This window comes from Lactuca serriola, chromosome 5, assembly GCF_051521515.1.
Source record: "Lactuca serriola cultivar US96UC23 chromosome 5, Lser_US96UC23_V15, whole genome shotgun sequence".
In the NCBI taxonomy this organism is placed as follows: Eukaryota; Viridiplantae; Streptophyta; class Magnoliopsida; order Asterales; family Asteraceae; genus Lactuca; species Lactuca serriola.
In genome coordinates this window covers 3837455-3854256 of record NC_136412.1, presented here as the reverse complement: position 1 = coordinate 3854256, position 16802 = coordinate 3837455, and the positions used below count along the sequence as shown (strand labels likewise).

Below are 16802 nucleotides of genomic sequence, written 5' to 3'. Positions count from 1 at the left end.
AATGAGAATTAGCCAACGAGGTCTAAATGAGAGTTGAAGATCTCGTTAATAGGAACTCAACGGTAAAAAGACAGACAAAAATGGAGCTCGTATGCGAAAGTTATGGACGAAGCTTAGTCCCTACTTTTCGAGCGCGGCGAATTCGATACAGTTTTGTAAATCCGAGATAGAATGAGAATTAGCTAACGAGGTCTAAATGAAAGTTGAAGATCTCATTAATAGGAACTCAACAGTAAAAAGACAGACAAAAACGGAGCTCGTACGCAAAAGTTACGGACGAAGCTTGGAGACTACTTTACTATACACTTCCTATAAATACAAGGGTGAACTCCTCATATTTTCTTCACACCATAAGCCTCTCTTTCTCTCTCTAACTTCTCTCTAGCCTCCCTAAACCCCTCCCAAGTCTACGGAACCTCCCTAGCACGAGAAGAAAGCCCCGGAGCGCCCGACGGCTCCGAGAAGAAAAGCTTTCGGCTTGGAAACGCTGCTCCAGCGAAGCCCGGTTTTTAATAAAAACTCGTTGTAAGTGAGCTACGCCTATACTATATTTAATATAGATTTTATTTAATTATAGTAACATTATTAGGACCTTAAAATAATTAATTGGGCTATTATTATGAGTTATATTGAGTGTTATTTAACGTTTATATAATAGTAATAATAGCTAGACTATTAATTAGTCGTGGTTAACGTTAAAAACTAAACCCTAGTGGTATTGATACTAGGTTTTGTCGAGGAAAATTGTTTTGAGATAACGAAGTGCTGTCTGAGTTCGGAATCACCACCTAATCAGGTGAGTGCATAGTTACTTTCATCTTACACATAGATATGAAGTATTTTATTATAAATTTACGTGCTATGTGTGCATATTGTCTAAATACTTGCTGTCTATGCTGGTGAAAGATTTTTATACATGTTTTAAATGATGTAAACTGTATAAAGTATTTTATATCTACAAGATATGTTGGGTAAAACATGGGTAGATGAATGATGATGGATAAAAGCTGAAATAGAGGAACATTAGTAGTACGGACCTAGTGCCCTATAGGTATACATTGGCAGCAGTGGACCTAGTACCCTATAGATGAGCACTGGCAGTTGCGCCACAACCCGTAGATGATTTAGATCTACGGTAAACGTCCTAGCAGCTGCGCTCCAAGGATAGTATCGGCAGCTGCGCCTAATAGGGAGCCTTATGACCATGACAATAGTGTTTAAAGGTCAATACCGGCAGAAGCGCCTCATAGAAAATGTCCTAATTCTGGCAGTTGAGCCTAAGTGATAATATTAGCAGCTGCGCTTGACCAATGTGTCATTGGCAATAATGGACTTCATGTTGTTTCCTTAGGATGATCCTTAGGAATGAATGAATGAGAAATAGCTGATTCTTAGGGTAGATCCTTAAGAATAAAGAAGATAATGGGGATGGGTAATTGGGTTGATTGTTTGATTGTTTAAACATAATAATTATATTATTGTGGGTTGAAAACCCTATGTACTCACCAGGTTTCCCAACCTGACCCACTCAGTTTATTTATATCACAGGTGTTGATATGAAGTGACATTACACTGAGAGATTTAAAGAGATGTAGATCACTAGTGTAAATAATTGTAAGTTCTGTTTATGCTTATGTTTCTGTATTAACGATGACATCCCAAACGTTTTAAAATGAAATAAATACGTTTCTTCGAAAATGTTTTAATAACGTATTTACCATGTTTTTCTGGGAACAAATTCCGCAACATTTTTATAAAATGAAGTACTCTGATTTTTATAAAGCATAAACAACATCGGTCTTTTTTGGCCGTGAAAATGGGGATGTCACAGGCATCAATTTAAAGCCTGTTATAATGTTATTGTATATTGGGCCTTTGGTTAGTCTAGTAAAATGTGAAGACAGAAGACATAAGGGGCAGGAGGCGGGCAACCTAATTAGCGCCATCAACACAGATGTATATCGACTCTTTGTCTCTTCAATTCTTCTTCGTCTCTTAGATCTAAAACACACGTGACACGCAAAAGATGAAGAACACGAGGCGTCGGGCGTCCTTCTGGAGAATGGAGAGGACCGTTACAGTTTACATCCTTGGCTATATCGATCGACGATCGCCCACAAGTCATCGCGCTCTGCCTCTCTCGTCCACAGTCGAAAGTCCACTTCAGCTTTCAGCCTTTCTTTCACCCTTTCTCTCGTTAGCTTCTCGCCTTCTCCTATGTTCTTTCTTTCTGAATCAACCTCTACTACTCTAAAGCTGTAATAGTTTATCTATTGCAGTAAATCTGTTGTGTTAAAGTGAAGATTCAAAGGTGTCAAATTGGGATTGATTGAATTTGTCCTCCTGAAGTCCTAATCCTGTAATCCATTAAGTTTTATCTATTATTTCAATTTTCTTGCATAACCTACTTAAATTTTCGAAAATCTAATAGTGATTACCGGTTAAAATTTATGAAATTTATGAAATTTCAGTTTTCTTATATAGGTTACTGCCCAGGGAAGTGAAATTTCGATCAAGTTGCAGACTTGCAGTCTTGTTCATCGTGAACTACACTAAGCAGTCTAAGCTTCAATAATTTTCTAGGTAATTCTTTTTTTCTATTTCTCGTAAATGTTCTGATTTATGATCAAAATAACTTTTATTGTTTTTATAGAATCTGAAATTTGATATGTGAATTCGTATTTTGATTTTTCTGATAAACTGTTGTTTTATATAAACTGTTGTATTTTTTTATATAAACTGTTGATATGTAAATTATGAAGTTGAAAAAATTATGTGTTTTTTATTTTTGAATAATATGCTGTTAGATTAATTTCTGAAAATCTAAAGGATACTATTTCTTTTTTTGCTTAGGTTGTGGATACGGATTGATAACTTCAAGTTGTGGATACGGATTGCTAAGAAACTTCAGGTTGTATCCTTCTTTGTTGTTACTACATTTTTTACTTTTAATTTATTTGTGAAGTTTAAATATGTTTCCTAGAAAAAAACCATCTGGTGCTCAAAATAGAAAAAGAAAACAAAGAGAACAAGATCTTACTAATAAATTACAAGGATCTTGATATTGATGGAAAAGATTTATTTATTGAGTTACAAGTTTTGCAGGAAATGTTACCGGATGAAGCATACAAAGGTGAACTTCCTTGGACAGCCATTCAAATTATGGAGTTTGCAAAGGAAATGGACATGTTTCCCAATGTGTTGGTGGCATATAGGATTTTGTTGGCGGTACTGGTCACGGTTGCTTCCGCGGAAAGAAGTTTTTCGAAATTGAAGTTATTGAAATCATATCTTCGGAGTATCATGACTCAAGAAAGATTAAATGGATTAACAATTTTGAGTATTGAAAGTCAATTCCTACAAAGTCTTGATTATGATAAAATAATAGATGTTTTTGCTTCAAAAAATGCTAGGAGGCATCGTTTTAGATAAATTTTATGTATGTTTTTGTTTGGGTAACCTTGTTTTCGTTTGACTATAAAATTTATTTCATTTTTGCTATTTTTTAATTAAATAAAGACATAATTTAGAATCTCGTCCCAGGCATTGAAAATCAATGGACCGGCTCTGGTCATCAACATCCAGACCTTCCCATTGACCGTCCTTATTGAACATCTTAAACTTTCATGTTTGCTTTTAGACATAGATGACGTTTGTATGTAACATACAGTCATACAAAGCTTGATAGGATGAGAGTCTTAATCGATAAGTTATGTATGCTTCTTTTTATTTTACTTAAACATAGAGATCGTTAAGGACATTCATGTTTATCTTACATACCATTCATGCGGTATGATCGTCTACACTAAAATAAATTGTGATCAACATATTTAACAACCAACAACTCTTTACTACTTGTTTTTTATGGATGCAATATATATATATATATATATATATATATATATATATATATATATATATATATATATATATATATATATATATATATATAGTTATGCATAAATTTTAATGAAAAAAAATACCACATGTACCTTGTCCTCTAGCAAGTGTGCGCTTAACCAATAAGAAAACAATAGAAAGAACTTTTAATTTTGTACCAACACACTCACATGTAACATCCGCCAACACATTTTTATTTTCCATATTATGTTTGGGGTGTACATGTGACAAATGATAATTGCTTTCACAAAATAAATTTCAATCACGTTAGTATCAACATAAAAAAAACATGATACAATATCTATAAGTCTTTAGCTTTTTACTATTTAATAAAGGTTATGATTTTGACTTATCTAACTACGAATGGATCAATTTGAATTGTGTCATATCATTGATGCATATGACTTTATTAATTGTTTTGTTTGTTAAATTAAGTTAAAGCTAAAATAATACAACTTTTAGATCATATTTTTATACAAAAAATATGACAATTTCACAAAACTAACTAAGTTTACATAAAAATTTAATTTTGACATTACGTTATTTGTCTCAAATTAGACACTCCGTTCCGTTTACCAATTTGTTACGATTTCGACCACTTAACTGATCAACCATGTTTATGACATGTTGACATGTCAGTTTTGACGACGTGTCATGTTGACATGACACTTTTGGTGACATCACATTCTGGATATCAAAATTGGGAAAAAAATAAAATAAAATATATCGGCTTTTATAATAGTTTTCCAAAATGTAGTGATTTTAGTAAAATTTCGTATTATATCACAAATCGATTAGAACCCATGGACTTGTTTGGAGTGGAAAAACGACAAGAATGGAGAATTTGAACTATCTAATCGATTTGTGATATAATACGAAATTATACAAAAGTCGCTACTTTTTAAAAAACTATCACAAAAATGTTATATTTTAGTCTTTTTTCCAATTGTGACGTCCATGATATGATGTTCCCAAAAGTGTCACATCATCATGCAATGTCAGGATGTCACGCCCTTAAAACTGACACATTATTATATCACGTCAGCAAGCAACCTGATTAATCTGTTATTAAGTGATCAAAATCATAACAAATTGGTAAAGAAAGTGTCCAAATGTCAAAATCGAATTCTTGTATAAACTTAATGACTTTTGTGGAATTTGACCAAAAATATATATAAAAAAATTAAAATATAAATATATAATGTTTTTAAGTCTACACAACCTAACATGAACCAAACCATTTTTAGTAAACCCAAGATACAACGTATCCTTGGGTGTTTGAGAACAAAAACTAAGCTGCCACGTAGGTACGAGTTTTCATAAATAAATTATCTTACATACATGATACATGATACGTACATAAATAAAATAGAAGTTGGGTTGGAGTAATATATCTAAAAATAGAAAGAACACAGAACACAGAACACGTTATGCAAAAAGGGAAAGTGGTTTAGAGTAGTACGATATATGGTGACTTTATTCAGAAAATGGCGTGAGCATTGAGTTATCCTGTCGCATGCCACCGCAAATATTAATTATAGCTTTCTAAATAGACCAGACTCCCTCATGATTAATCACTTGCACGATACAACCAACTAATGCATGTATGATGTATGTCATCATAACATTTGCTATCTTTAAAGTCTCTTAACATCAGAAGAAAAAAAAAAGGAAGAACTTAATCATATGCAAACATGTCTTTTATGATTCAGAAGTAAAAAAAAGAAAGAAAATCATAAAATACAGAAACAGCTAACTAACAGATGAGCCATGGAAGGAAAATAAGGGACATTAAAGCTAATATATGTAAGCAATAGAGGGGCATATCAGATGCAGAATCTATAGGTTGATAGATATCCGTATTGGGAGGAGGATAGACACAGCTTTGCATAGATGGCTGACAGTTCCGTGGAGGTGAAGGTGGCGGCGGCACGTCGTAGAGAGGACCGCTAGGCGATGGTGGTGGTGGTTCACATGAAGGAATAATAGGTGGTGGTGGGGGAGAGGGTGGAGTCTGTTGGTAGGATGCTGATACCCCAGACCCCATGAAAGAAAGTGCAGTAAAGAAAGAGAAATATGAGCACAACAACATTTGTCTTGTGACTGAAAATGATGAGATTCTTTAATACAAGAACAGAAAGATATTACTACCTACTTTTTTAGGCTAACTGTTCACCGATACGGATATCAGCTCAAGCAGACATAAATAACATTAGAAAATGACCGAAATACCCTTGGACATAGCGAGATACATAACACCTGGAAAGTGCGGTTTGCAGCCACGTAGGGAAACTCTCGTCATTTTGCTTAAAACTGTATTTGCCGGTGCCGAGTGGTAGACATTATTTATTTATTTATTTATTTATATAAATAAATGCATAATAGACTTAAAAAAATCAAAAATACATATAGTACAAACAAACAAAACAATTCGTGATAAGTAGTTGTATTGAGTAACCAAAGGTTACAATAGACAAACTTTTCCTTATTCATTAATGATACACACTTTCCTTAATGATCCCCATCATTTGTAACAGCCTTATGTAACTTAACCACTTTCTTTACTATTTGTAAGTCTCCCACCAAAAAAATAATAATACTGTGAAATTGTTCATATTCTATAAAAAGAAAAACATGTTTTTAAGGTAGAGCTCTTCAAAAACCATTTTCACAGCAAAAGGGTGAATCCATATTGCAAAAATCAAGTGTTAGGTACTTAGGTTCAGAAGATTTTAATATAGGAGACTGATTTGGCAGTGGGCATTGCAAAATTAGTGGGGAATAACGATAAGCATTAAGGAAAGTAAAGTGGCTAGATTTGTCTTTTTCTCTTTTTATCTCCTTTTTTGTTTAAATCAGATTTGTTGAAGTAAATGTAAGTTGTATTAGCATTGGAATCTGATCCTGATGTCAGCTGGATTGGTGAAAATCCAGAGTAGTCCCTGTCTACCTTTGCTATGCATAACTGGGTAATGTACTTTCTTAATTCTTGTTCTTGAGCACAAGACTGAGCTGCATATTCCTCTAATGGCATCCACTGAAGTGCACAAAACATTTTCCAATATCAATGCAAAGATAATACCAAATTCCAAATGAGTTGTGTCAGGTCAAACACATTTGACTTCTATTTAGACCTATATCATTGTTACTTTTCTGTATATTATTCCTTGTATATGCACATCTCCTATTTCTAGCCATACTGGATTCAAAGATTATGCTATCTTCTTCACAATGTATCCTCTTCAACTGTTTTATAATTCAGTTTGAAGGAGATGAATAGTGGCTTCTTTGGATAAAATAAAAACTAATTAGGACAATATATTATATATATGACAGCAGGCAACTAAGCATCTAAAACCTATAATACCTGCTATAACAGGCCAAAATGATGCATTTTCAACAAACTTGTTACTTGGTTACCCTCACAGACATTAAAATAACTAAATGAGAACATACAAAATACCTGCTCAACTTTTTTTTTTTTAAAATTTTTATCCTTTCCTTTATAAGAGACTGAATAGCGTTTAGTGGTTTGAAGAGGGAGTTAGATGTATAATAAACACAAGTTAGTACCTTGGCTGCCTCAATTTCTGTTTCTTGAACCAGAATGTCATACGATAATGGACGCATCATGCACATGAAAAATAGTTCTGATTTCCCAAAGAATACATTGTGCTCTTGACTGCCAATTGCATCAATTTGTATGCATAAATATCACAAGCTAAACTATCCAAATGTTGATAGTGCCATTTATTTATCTTTTGCTTTTTCTTCAACAATAATGGCGTTCAGATCAGAATATATGGATTTTTTTTTTTTTTTGTAAAAAAAAAAAAGTTGATTGTGTATACCTGAATGCTAGCACTTCGACAAACTCTGTATCGATCTGAAACAGTTAAAACCTTATGTAACTAAGAATTCCATTTTAATTTTTAACACCAAGATTGAGGATAGTATGAAAATCCACATCAGAAGCTCAAAACTTACACCTGTTTCTTCTTTGACCTCTCTAACCACCCCTACAGAAATATCCTCACCCTGTAGAATGGACTCTCGTCAGATTAGTAACCTAATTTGAAAAAAATTAATGAACTTCTGTAGAAACATACAATACACCTCATGAATAATTCCAGTAGAGATCTTCCAAATGCCTCGTAGTTGCCCCATCTTCTCCTGGACAACAAGCATCTACAAACCAAAACAAAAAACATCTAGTCAGCTAATTTTAAAAAAATCCAACTATACATTTTCTAGGATTTTTTTGGCTACTAAACAGTATATAGATTATGGAAAGGTGGGAATAAGTAGGATTAGAGAGGGTTAAGTCATAAGTGTGTCCCTTTCAGGCCAATCAGGAACTCGATACCGACCAGATAGCCGATAATATTAGAAGATATGTATGTATTTTAAATTTCCATATTAGAGAGTGCTTGTTGTCATGTATAGTTGTATTTTACCCATCTTGTACTTGTATAAATTCCATGATAAATGAAAGGATACATATTGTGGGAATACATATCTTATAAGGCTCCTATCATGGGGCCCCGTGAGGGTATGTATGTGGGGGTGTATACTAATGTGTGTGTGTGGATATGTTTGTAAGTGGGGGTGTATATTGATGCATCCTAATTCCTATTTCACAATCAAATGGCCAAACTCAGTTAAGATGATCAACAGGTGGCTAAACCTTCAACACAAGGTTTTCACATAAATACTCCAAAGAAAAAAAAGTCTGGCTTAGGTTTCAGTACAAAAAGCAAAGCCAACCGAAAATTAGGAAACTCTAATAAACTAGGAAGGAAAAGATTAAATGTCAAAACAAATTAATTATGACCACCAAATAAAAAAATAAAAAAAAAAGTGTGCATATAATTAAAAGTTCACGCCAATTGGGTCGGGTCAAGACTAGATGCTCCATCATCATATACTTTTGTGTGGGTGTGTGTGTGTGTGGGTGTGTATATCTATATAAGTGTGTGTGTAAAGTATTTTTAGTTTTCCACTGTCTCTCTATAAAAAAAAATTAGATTTTTTGTTATTGAGAAAGATGCTAACTGAGAGAGAGGGTGAAGGAAAGTAAGTGAGGAAGGAGGGTGGAAGAGAGAAAAAGGGAGAGAGTTCTACTTTTAGATTTGATCCATGAATCATCTATGTGGTAGTGGTATAGAAGAAATTATGGATAAATCCGTAAGTTAGATGGTCCAGGGACGAAAAGCATGCAAAACTCTCATTTAAGGGAGTATCCGAGTAATAAAAAGATGAGGCGATTTGATTTAAATAAAGCACCATAACAGCAAAACAAACAAAAGAAGAAATATAGAAAGTTGGTATAATAATACAATATACCTCTCGTTTATCATTTAAGACAATAGCTCCAACACGTGCTATATGTGAAGCATTTGCAGGGATGGGATTTATTGTTTTAGGAATCCAGTAAAGGAGCATCAGGTACTTGGGTTCAGCATGGTGGTACACGAAACCCTCCTGCAAGTTCCAATAACAATGTATTTCAGGAAGGGAAAAAAATCACTGTATTAATTATCTAATCAGTAATCACCATGTATGAGGATGACCTTTAACTTAGAATGATATCAGTTTCTACTCATAAATTAATCCAACAGTCACTAGATAGTAGATGCCTACCTTAACTGCAGTGTCCACAAGATTTGATAGCTCAATTGGCAGTTTAATCCAAACACCCTTCTTCCCCTGTCAAACCCAAACCCAAACACATCTCAGAATTACAAAAATGGAAAGCTAATAATTAATAAAACCCCAACCCAACAAGGTGTACCTGTGATCTCCAATGCGCCATTGAACTTTTAAGCAGTGTACAAAAGACATCTGAGACCATATGCTCCTTCATCTCTACCATCACACCTCCAAACTCATCATTGCTTGCAGGTAGTTGTTGTTGGACATCATTTTCAGCTCCATTTTCGATTGTCAATTGGTCCATCAAAGTATCAAACCAACAGGCTTACATGAATTCTTACACTCCTACTTGGAAAGATACTTCAAATTCCAACCCCAGTATTATCAACATAATTCAACATGCCTGCACAAATCCATACACAAAAGGATTCGAAAGTTCAACCATCCAGGCATTGAATAGACAACAAGGATTCTAAAGGAAGGTAATTCTCACAAATTACCCTTTTATTTAACTACAACAGCAGTCATGCGATTGATTGAGCAACTAATGACTCTTCCCACAAGCAAACAAAGATATTGTAAAACACTTTACACTTCGGACTTCACACTAACTACTAAACATGCTGATGTTGCTTTTGTATTTAATCACAAATCATCCTAGTGTTTTTGTAGTTAAGTGAGGCTGCTTGTTCAAACTATTCTAAATTTACCCAAATCATTTCTTACTGTTCCTGCCCCAAACACACACATACACAGAAACTCAATGTAATCTAAAAATTAGTTACTAATGCGAGCAATGATTTCAGGGATATGAGTAGCCATATCCAGAATTAGAACTGCAACATGAACTTCGAACAGTAGAATAAAAGCGGGGTCGGGGATACCTACCTGTAAGACGATAACAGCAACGACAAGAGATGCATTGTAGATCTCAATGCAGAAATGGAGGATTAGGGTTAAGCGACTAACACTAATGTTTACGTACTGAATGAAGCTATGAAGGAAGGATTCACCGTCGTATGTGTAGCCGGTACTAGCCATTGAAGACACTCGAAGACTTGGAGCGCCATTATTGCAAAAAATTCCAACGTGGGCCTGGGCTGGGCTCTAGCGGTTAGGACTAGGAGACAAGATTTCGTGGAAAAAAGTACAGACTACAAGTCGTGCGTCGTGCGCGTCGTGCGTCGTGACTGGTGACTGGTGACTGGTGAGTGTGCTATTCGACAATACATGGACGTAACTCGTAAGAGCTGACGAGGCACCCGACATTGAGCAAAAGTAGTGGCACAAAATAAAAGAAGCGGCGTGTAAACTGGATTGTGAAAAACGGGGTGTTGTTATTATTAGGCCGGAGGTTGTGGTGTTACCGAAACCGTATTCTCTCTCCTGTCATATAAGCGTCATGTTATTTTTTACCATTCAAATGTGGTTTGTTGCCGCACCAAGGGAGTGGTGTCACACATTCCTTTTTTTTGTGTTTTTTTAAAACTATTTTAATTTAATATAACTTTTATTTAACTATTTTAATTTAATAAAACTTCTATTTTAATAAAAAAAAAACATAAATTTTCATTACTTGAAAATTAAAAAAAAAAACATTATATTGCATTACCAAAAAAATAAAAATAAAAAATAAAACACAAAAACCACACACATGACATTTAAATAATCCTATAAACTTAAAAAACACAAATAAAATAACTAAAGCAAACTACATAAAGTCGTTCTCCGAGAACTCGTCTTCGGGTCATCCGGTGGATCCAAATTAAGGTTAATGTTTTGAACTCCGTAAATGTGTTCCACCAAGTCATTGCGAAGATTGTGAAATATTTCAGTACAACGTATCTCTGCTCTCTTCTTTATATATACTCTTCGCCACCAATTTCTATTGATTGTATCTCTGGTATGGTTTCTTCCTCGTCAAACGCACATATCGCTCTTCCTTCGTCTTCGATAATCATGTTATGCAATATAAGACATGTATACATGATTTCTTGAAGTTTTTCCTCGCCTAAATAAGTTGCTGGTTTTTTCAATAAGAACCACCGTTTCTTCAGAGCTCTAAAAGCACGCTCAACATCCATCCTAGCTCTTTCTTGAGCTCTCTTGAATTTCTTTCGTCTAGAACCATGTGGAGCTGTAAACGATTTAACAAACACAGCATACTCAAGATAGATTCCATCAACCAGATAATAACCATACTTATATGGCGTTCCACGCACTTGAAAAGAAGAATCTGGTGCGGATCCATCGTATATGTTGTTAAATATTGGTGAACGATTAAGAATGTTGATGTCGTTAATCGAACCAGGAGAACCAAAAAAAGCATGCCAAATCCACATATCTTGTGATGCAACTGCTCCAAGTATGACCATTGGGTGACCATGATCACCTCGGGTAAATTGCCCATGATATGTTGTAGGGCAATTTTCCCATGCCCAATGGACTATGGAGACAATCTAAGCTTCCTAGCATTTCAGAAAACCCATGCACACTAGCATGATGAGCTTGCAATTGCAGGATGTCATTACGTGTAGGTTTACGTAAATATTTTGGACCATAAAACCGAATCACAGTTTTGCAGAAAAAATGGAGACTATCTCGTGCGATCCTAGCAGACATCCTAAAACTTTCGTCTAACGCATCAGGCGGAATGCCATATGCTAACTGACGAAGTGCGGCCGTACATTTTTGTAAGGGAGTGAAACCGGGTGTACCTCTAGCATCGTAGCGTTGTTGGAAAAAACTGCACTCCCTCGTTACATCTTCAACTATACGTTTGAATAAACCTTTGAGCATTCTGAAACGCCTACGAAAATAATACCCTTGGTAAGTGGCATTATCTGCAAAATATTCTTGCACCAAACGTTGGTTGTCTTCTTCATGATTTCGTGAAATATATCTTCGTGTTCTCCGTTGAGAACTTGCAGCTGCATTGTTACACACAACGTTGTATGTTTGTTCCGCCACTTGAACACACGCAACAGCGGTATCAAAAATAGTCTGAAATTCTTCAAAAGATGAAGAATATGACATTTTTGAGAGACTGGTGATTTTTTTTTAAATTTTTTTTTGAGAGAGAAAAGATTGTGTTGTGAAAAAAAAATGAAGTTAATATGTATATATAGGAAAGAAAAAGCAAAAGAAAAAAAAAATAAATAGTCAACAACCACCGGCAATCCTTCCCAATTTTTCTCAGCCAATCACAGAACACAGCCTTGAAGGACCGCACTGCGGCCAAGACCGCACCAGACCGCGGTCTGGGGGCGGTGTTCCAGGTCCATGTGGCACAAAGTGTGGTCTCGGATCGCACCCATACCATGTAGTCTTATAAAACCATTTTTACTAGATATATATATATTTTTTTAATCAAGACATAAAGGAACATTATATAGTAATAAATTCAATACATATCGATTGAAGGCAAACGGGCAAAAAGCTGTGCCGCTAACCCTTTTTGGATTGCAAAACCTATTATTTTGAAAACAACATTTGTGGATCTAGGAGATATGACATTAGAATGCATGACCCGTTGGACTCTGTTAAGGAGCTCCACCGCCTCTGGTGCGAGAAAACCAAATCTATTGAATGCAAAAGGAACAAACACATGTTGATTTTCTCTACATGCATTGTCGTGCTTTACCACTTTGCACGCAGCGGCTTTCAAAGCGGCATGCCCAGCTGCGAAACCTCCGCTCCCCAAACCAACGAGAGGAGATACTAGATTAAAATTGTAACATCCAAAATTTCAAAACAATTAAAACTTTTCAAAGTCACCCATGTTATTAACGTTGTTACAAAAAGGTTTTCAATACATTATTAAACAGAGTAATTTCCCAGGTTCATATCATAAAACACCAACGCGAGGAACGGTACGATCACGCCTTTGCCTTGCCACAGACTCTTGAGAACCTGAAACATAAAACCACAACTGTAAGCCCGAAAGCTTAGTGAGATACCCCCAGAATACCAACCACATATACGCCTTTCCAGGCCCTGACCTTCCGGTCCATGTGTCTCAGGGGACTTCCGTCCCTGCTGGGTAAACCTTCCGGTCCTACCCACGCCGACCTTCCGGTCCATCACACAACATAATCGCCTTCCGGCCCATAACATATTGCCTTCCGGCCCATAACATATCGCCTTCCGGCCCACAAGCATAAAATGCATATATAAAATAACAAACAATCATATAGCAGTTCATAGGCAACAATCGATCAACAGATCACATATCATAGCATTACTCTAACAAGATACCGGTCTAGCCGGTCACTATCATAACATTACTCTATGAATCATTCAACATACTAAATGCATACATACGCCTTTCCAGGCCATGACCTTTCGGTCCACATAGTAATGCCTTCCGGCCCATAACATATATTGCCTTCCGGCCCATAACATATAACAACTGACAACTACCCGGATTTCCATCCAATAAAAGGGTTGGCATTGATGCCATAAACCCTAGCGATATAGTGAGGATAACTCACCTCGAAACTGCCGACTGAACAGATAGCTCAAGCTGCTCCGATCACTGATACGATCTCCACCTCTGGATAGTCACCAATGCACTGAACTCAAACAATAACAACGATTACCAAAAATACCCCTGGAACCACTGGTCAATCCTTGGTCAAAGACAAGGTCAAAGTCAACCCCTGACTGACCCTACTCGCCGAGTCAACCCTATGACTCGCCGAGTCCCCACACTCAGAACTGCACTTAACCCGCGACCTAACTCGCCGAGTCACCCCAAGACTCGCCGAGTTCAACGACTCTGAGTCCACTCGCCCTTGACTCACCGATTCCTTAAGATTCCTTTTCTACACGTCGAGTATCCCCTTATTGCTCGACGAGTTCCTCCTGGAAGAATCGCGGGGCCACCCCGACTCAACTCGCCGAGTCTGAAGAACAACTCGACGAGTCCCAGTCAATCTCCAAGCTACTCGCCGAGTCTGTTCATCAGACTCGTCGAGTCCATGCCATGCAGTCGATCAAACTGCTTCCTGAGATAAGTATTGTCCCGAAATACACAAGCATGGGACCTTCTGGACCTCTAAGGTCCTAATACAGGGTTATAGTCGTTTGGGGGACTAGGGTAACACTTAATCTAATCACAAAGGGGGTCCATAAACCCTAATTCCATGACACATCAACATAGCAGAGCATAATTCGAATTCTTACCTGAATAATGTGCCCTCTGTGTCCCCAAATCCTCAGAACGTGACTCCCTTGCTATTCCTTTAGCCAAGCCCTTCTCTTCCTTGCACCACAACCCTTCCAAGATCAACAATGGCCCTTAAACTTTGCTCCAGATGCCCCCAATCGATTTAGGGTTCTTCTCAGAAGGCCAAAATGAACAATGGCGGCCAATAAGTGCCTCTTATACATTCCAACCTGAACGGTTAGGGTTTTCACCAAACAGTGCAGACTCGCCGAGTCCATATCTGGACTCGTCGAGTCCAGTCGCGAACCCGCGGCCCGGTCTGCGATCCTACTCGGCGAGTCTAGGCTCCAACTCGCCGAGTCCCTTCTTAAAACACCCCCAAATCATAGTTATATCGATATTTGAAATTCCGGGCTGTTACAAAAACCCAATTTGATATCACGTGAAACATGATTATATATTACATAATTGATAAATTATTACCCTTCGTCACAATATTATTGTCCATAGACAAAAAAACACACAAATTAAGAAAAACATTAATTACCACTAAGTCACTAACTTTATATAATAAAATGGTAGTTTTGTCCTTATTTTGCATTTAATGTTCCATTAAATTCTTAGTTGGTTAAGTAATAATGAATGATTATTTATTTATTTTTAGAAGTGGACTATTATTTTGGGACAATCCAAAAATGAAAGATGGACTATAATTTTGGGATGGAGGGAGTATTACATAAGGGTGACAATTTATGACACGACACGACAAAAATACACGACACAAAACCAAATTGAAACGAAACTGAAATTTGAATTTGTGTTCGTGTCGTATTCATATTAACTGTAAAAAACACGATGTCGTGTCGTATCGGGTTCGTGTTCAAAATTTGACACGAAATTGACACAATTTAGCAATTCTTTATCGTGTTTTTTGTGTTTGTCGTGATATATTTGATAAAATATTCATTAAATAAACAAGTATTTAGTATATGTTATATTTTTCGTGTCGTGTCGTGTTTTTCGTTTTTTAATTCGTTCGTTTTCGTGTTAGTTAAAAAAACACGACATCGTGTCATTTCGTTTTCGTGTCACATAAAGCCTTGTCGTGTTGTGTCGTGTCAGACAGAAACACGAAACGATAGCACAATTTGTCACCCCTAATATTACATAATTGATAAATTATTATTATATGTAACACTTTATTTTATTCATTCCTTTAACTTACTTTTATATTTTCACTTTCTTATATATATATATATATATATATATATATATATATATATATATATATATATATATATATATATATATATATATATATATATAATATGTGTAAAAATACACGAGTTTATTAAAAATAAAAGTTTAATTTAAAATTATAAGCATTAATAAATAAAGTAATTAATTTAATACATACTCTAGGAGATTTGAAACTAAAAAGAAAAAATATTCAAAGAGCATTTATTTTGATATTTAATTTAATGATCTACCTTACATATATATAAATCTTATTAAAATTTGGATTTTAAATTTAAGAAAAATGAAAAATACAAAAACAAGTGGAAAAAAATAATTCAAAAAATTCTAGAAAATGACATGTGTCAAATTCAATAAGAACATGATATTTGGTAAAAATGGTTTTTTTATTTATTAGGTTATATATATATATATATATATATATATATATATATATATATATATATATATATATATATATATAGAGAGAGAGAGAGAGAGAGAATTAAGTTCATATAAAAACACTATTTAAAGTGAGAACGTAAGAACATTTCTCAACTAATCATTTTATTTAACTTATTTAATAAAATTAATTAATTAAATTAGCCAACAAAGGGCATTTTTGGTTTTTTACACAATGTCATTAATATCATCATTAATTTTGAAACCATATTATTATGGAAATAGTTTTATGAATCCATTATTATGGAAACTAGGTGTAATACCCGTGTAATATACGGGTTTTATTAAAAATAAAAATTTAATATCAATATTCAAACATTAAATTTAATATCAATATTAATTTTAGAGCTCTCATTAATTATGACATTTATTACATTAT

The 16802-nt window shown here is 35.1% G+C and overlaps 3 protein-coding genes across 4 annotated transcripts; all 3 read right to left on the bottom strand.

The window, feature by feature from the left end:
- Positions 1-5975: 5975 nt before the first annotated feature.
- On the bottom strand, positions 5976-10768 carry LOC145051814 (nudix hydrolase 2-like). 2 transcript variants are annotated; one of them, XM_078999641.1, is made up of 9 exons: positions 10569-10768; positions 9695-9958; positions 9544-9609; positions 9247-9384; positions 8017-8088; positions 7888-7938; positions 7752-7786; positions 7474-7582; positions 5976-6937 (listed from the first exon to the last, which is right to left on the bottom strand). In XM_078999641.1, exons 2-9 carry the CDS (start codon positions 9857-9859, stop codon positions 6713-6715), a joined length of 861 nt encoding a protein of 286 aa, XP_078855767.1. In that variant the 5' UTR covers positions 9860-9958; positions 10569-10768; the 3' UTR covers positions 5976-6712. The 2 variants fall into 2 exon arrangements, with proteins under 2 accessions (XP_078855767.1, XP_078855766.1); XM_078999640.1 differs by having other exon boundaries at positions 10444-10767.
- A 646-nt stretch (positions 10769-11414) lies between these two features.
- On the bottom strand, positions 11415-11930 carry LOC145055769 (uncharacterized). The gene has a single exon (XM_079004163.1). It carries the CDS (start codon positions 11928-11930, stop codon positions 11415-11417), a length of 516 nt encoding a protein of 171 aa, XP_078860289.1.
- Positions 11931-11943: 13 nt separating this feature from the next.
- On the bottom strand, positions 11944-12591 carry LOC145055768 (uncharacterized). Its single transcript, XM_079004162.1, has one exon. The coding sequence runs from the start codon at positions 12589-12591 to the stop codon at positions 11944-11946; it is 648 nt and encodes a 215-aa protein (XP_078860288.1).
- Between the last annotated feature and the right edge of the window lie 4211 nt (positions 12592-16802).